This window comes from Penaeus chinensis, chromosome 15 (genome assembly GCF_019202785.1).
Source record: "Penaeus chinensis breed Huanghai No. 1 chromosome 15, ASM1920278v2, whole genome shotgun sequence".
Taxonomy (NCBI): domain Eukaryota; kingdom Metazoa; phylum Arthropoda; class Malacostraca; order Decapoda; family Penaeidae; genus Penaeus; species Penaeus chinensis.
In genome coordinates this window covers 14,390,135-14,392,634 of record NC_061833.1, presented here as the reverse complement: position 1 = coordinate 14,392,634, position 2,500 = coordinate 14,390,135, and the positions used below count along the sequence as shown (strand labels likewise).

The 2,500-nt window shown below is 48.0% G+C and overlaps 1 protein-coding gene across 1 annotated transcript in view; it reads right to left on the bottom strand.

Annotated features, from left to right (window-relative positions):
• The window catches only part of LOC125032850 (U4/U6.U5 small nuclear ribonucleoprotein 27 kDa protein-like), a gene marked incomplete at its 5' end in the record, with an annotated part of 12,071 nt that extends 9,900 nt beyond the window's left edge, over nucleotides 1–2,171 (bottom strand). Inside the window, one exon of the mRNA XM_047624235.1 lies at nucleotides 2,115–2,171. Coding sequence (XP_047480191.1) covers nucleotides 2,115–2,171 — 57 coding nt within the window. The remainder of the gene's footprint in view (nucleotides 1–2,114) is intronic.
• Between the last annotated feature and the right edge of the window lie 329 nt (nucleotides 2,172–2,500).

Below are 2,500 nucleotides of genomic sequence, written 5' to 3'. Positions count from 1 at the left end.
ATTTCTTCGTTCGCTCGCTGTCAAAGCTGCTGTTTATCACTTTTATTTTGACAGGGCTAGCGATTACGCGCGGGGAATGGGAAAGCGAGAGAGAAAGAGAGAGGAAAGAATTGGAAGAGAGGTGGAGATGGAAGAGAGAGAGGGAGTGAGTGAGAGAGAGAGAGAGAGAGGGAGGGAGAAGTAGAGAGAGAGAGAGAGAGAGAGAGAGTGAGGGAGAGGAAGGGAGAAGGAGAGAGAGGGAGAGAGGGAGAGGAAGGGAGAAGGAGAGAGAGAGGGAGAGGAAGGGGGAAGGAGAGAGAGTGGGTAAGCGACTGAGAGAAAGAAAGAGAGATGAATATTATAAACTTATAAAAGATATAGAGAGGAAAAGACAAACACGAACAAAAAGAAAAGAGCAAAAGTAAACCCATTTCTCCAGAAGGCCCCGAAACAAAAAACCTCAGTGGTATAATTTGATTTTCGAAAACAACGGAAGCCCCTAGGCCCTTTTATGTCTTTTATATTCCACTAATACTTACCCTCCACTTTTCCCCTCACCTCTCAATCTCCTGACACCCCCCGTTGCCCTACTCCCCCTCCCCTCCTTACCCATTCCTTTACCCATCCCCTTACCCTCCAGTTCCCTTCCTCACCATTCCCCTTTCCTCCCTCCTCACCCTCCCTCCCCATCCACAATTTCTCGGCAACCCCACCCCTCGTCCCTACCCCCCGCCCTCCTGCCTTGCCCCCCCCCCCCCCAAGCTCTCATTTCACCTAATCTATCGATCTATTCTTACCAGATTCCTTAGCCTGACTCGCAGAATGGGTAGTTCGTTCGTTATTAGTAGATACGAGCCTAAAAGCGTAGTTCTCGCCCTTCCTCTTCCTTCCATCTCTCTCTCTATCTCTTCTTCCCTTTACCTTTTGCTCCTCCATCTCACTCACTTTCGATAGCGTGGGTTTTTTTCCCTTACGTCATTCCGATCACAAAATTTTAGCCTTTAGCCTTTATCTCCTCTATCGTTTTTTGTTTATGATTCTCTCTCTCTCTCTCTCTCTCTCTCTCTCTCTCTCTCTCTCTCTCTCTCTCTCTCTCTCTCTCTCTCTCTCTCTCTCTCTCTCTCTCAATCTCTCAATCTCTTTCTCTCTCTCTCTCTCTCTCTCTCTCTCTCAATCTCTCTCTCTCTCAATCTCTCTCAATCTCTTCAATCTCTCTCTCCTCTTCTCTTCCTCTCTTCCTCTCTTTCTCTCTCTCTCTCTCTCTCTCTCTCTCTCTCTCTCTCTCTCTCTCTCTCTCTCTCTCTCTCTCTCTCTCTCTCTCTCTCTCTCTCTCTCTCTCTCTCAATCTCTCTCAATCTCGCTCTCAATCTCTCAATCTCTCTCTCAATCTCTCAATCTCTCAATCTCTTTCTCTCTCTCTCTCTCTCTCTCTCTCTCTCTCTCTCTCTCTCTCTCTCTCTCTCTCTCTCTCTCTCTCTCTCTCTCTCTCTCTCTCTCTCTTTCTCTCTCTCCTTGTTCCACCTTTCACCTTCTCTTTCTCTTTATCTTATTTTTTCTTACATTCCCCCTTTGTCATCCTTGCTTTGTCTTCTAAACATCCCTCTTCCTCTTCTCCCTTTTGCTTCTCCTTATCATAGCCTTTGCTGCTCCTTGTATCTCCTTATCTTTCTCTCTTCTTTGTTCCTCTCTTTCTGCTTATTCTTTCCCCATTATTCCTCCTTTTCAAAATTCTTCGTCCTATTCCTGTTGTTTTTTCTTCTTTCTTCTTCCTTTTTTCTTTCTCCTCCTCCTCTCCTCCTCCTCCTCCTACTACTACTCCTCCTCCCCTCTTTCTCCTCCTCCTACTCCCCCCTTCCTTCTCCTCTACCCCCCCCTTCCTCCTCCTCCTCCTCCTTCTCTTTCTCCTTCTCCCGCTGCTTCCCTTCATTTAAATTCTATCCTCCCTACTTTATCCCCCCATCTTTATTGACCCCTGTGCCCTTGTCCCTTCCTCCCTCTGATTCACTCCCCTCTCCTTTTCCTCCCCCCTCTCTTCTCTCGGTCGTTATCTCCCCTTTGGTCTCTTTATCTCAATTGTCAGTTTGATTTGGCTTTCTTCGTACACCTCTCCCCCTTCTCTCCCTTTTCTTCTTCCTCCTCCTCCTATTCCTCTTCCTCTTCTTTTTTCTCTTCCTCTTCTTTTTCCTCTTCCTCTTCTTCTTCTCCTTTCCCTTCCCCTTCCCTTTCCTCTTCCTCTTCTTCTTCCTCTTCCTCCTCCTCCTGTCACCCTACGCTTTAGCTCTTCTTCTCATATCCTAAATCCGATCTCCCCCCCCCCCCCATTATCCCTTACCCCCTCTTATCTTTATTTATCATCTTTATTCTTTCCCTCTTATCCTTATCCCCTCCCTTCCCCCTTATCCTATGGCCTGACTTACCCTCCTGCCTCCTCCCTTCCCCCCATGGCCTCCTCCCCCCCATCCCTCCGCCACTACCTCCTCTCCCCCACCCTACCCCTCCTGCCTGCCTCACAGCACCCTTT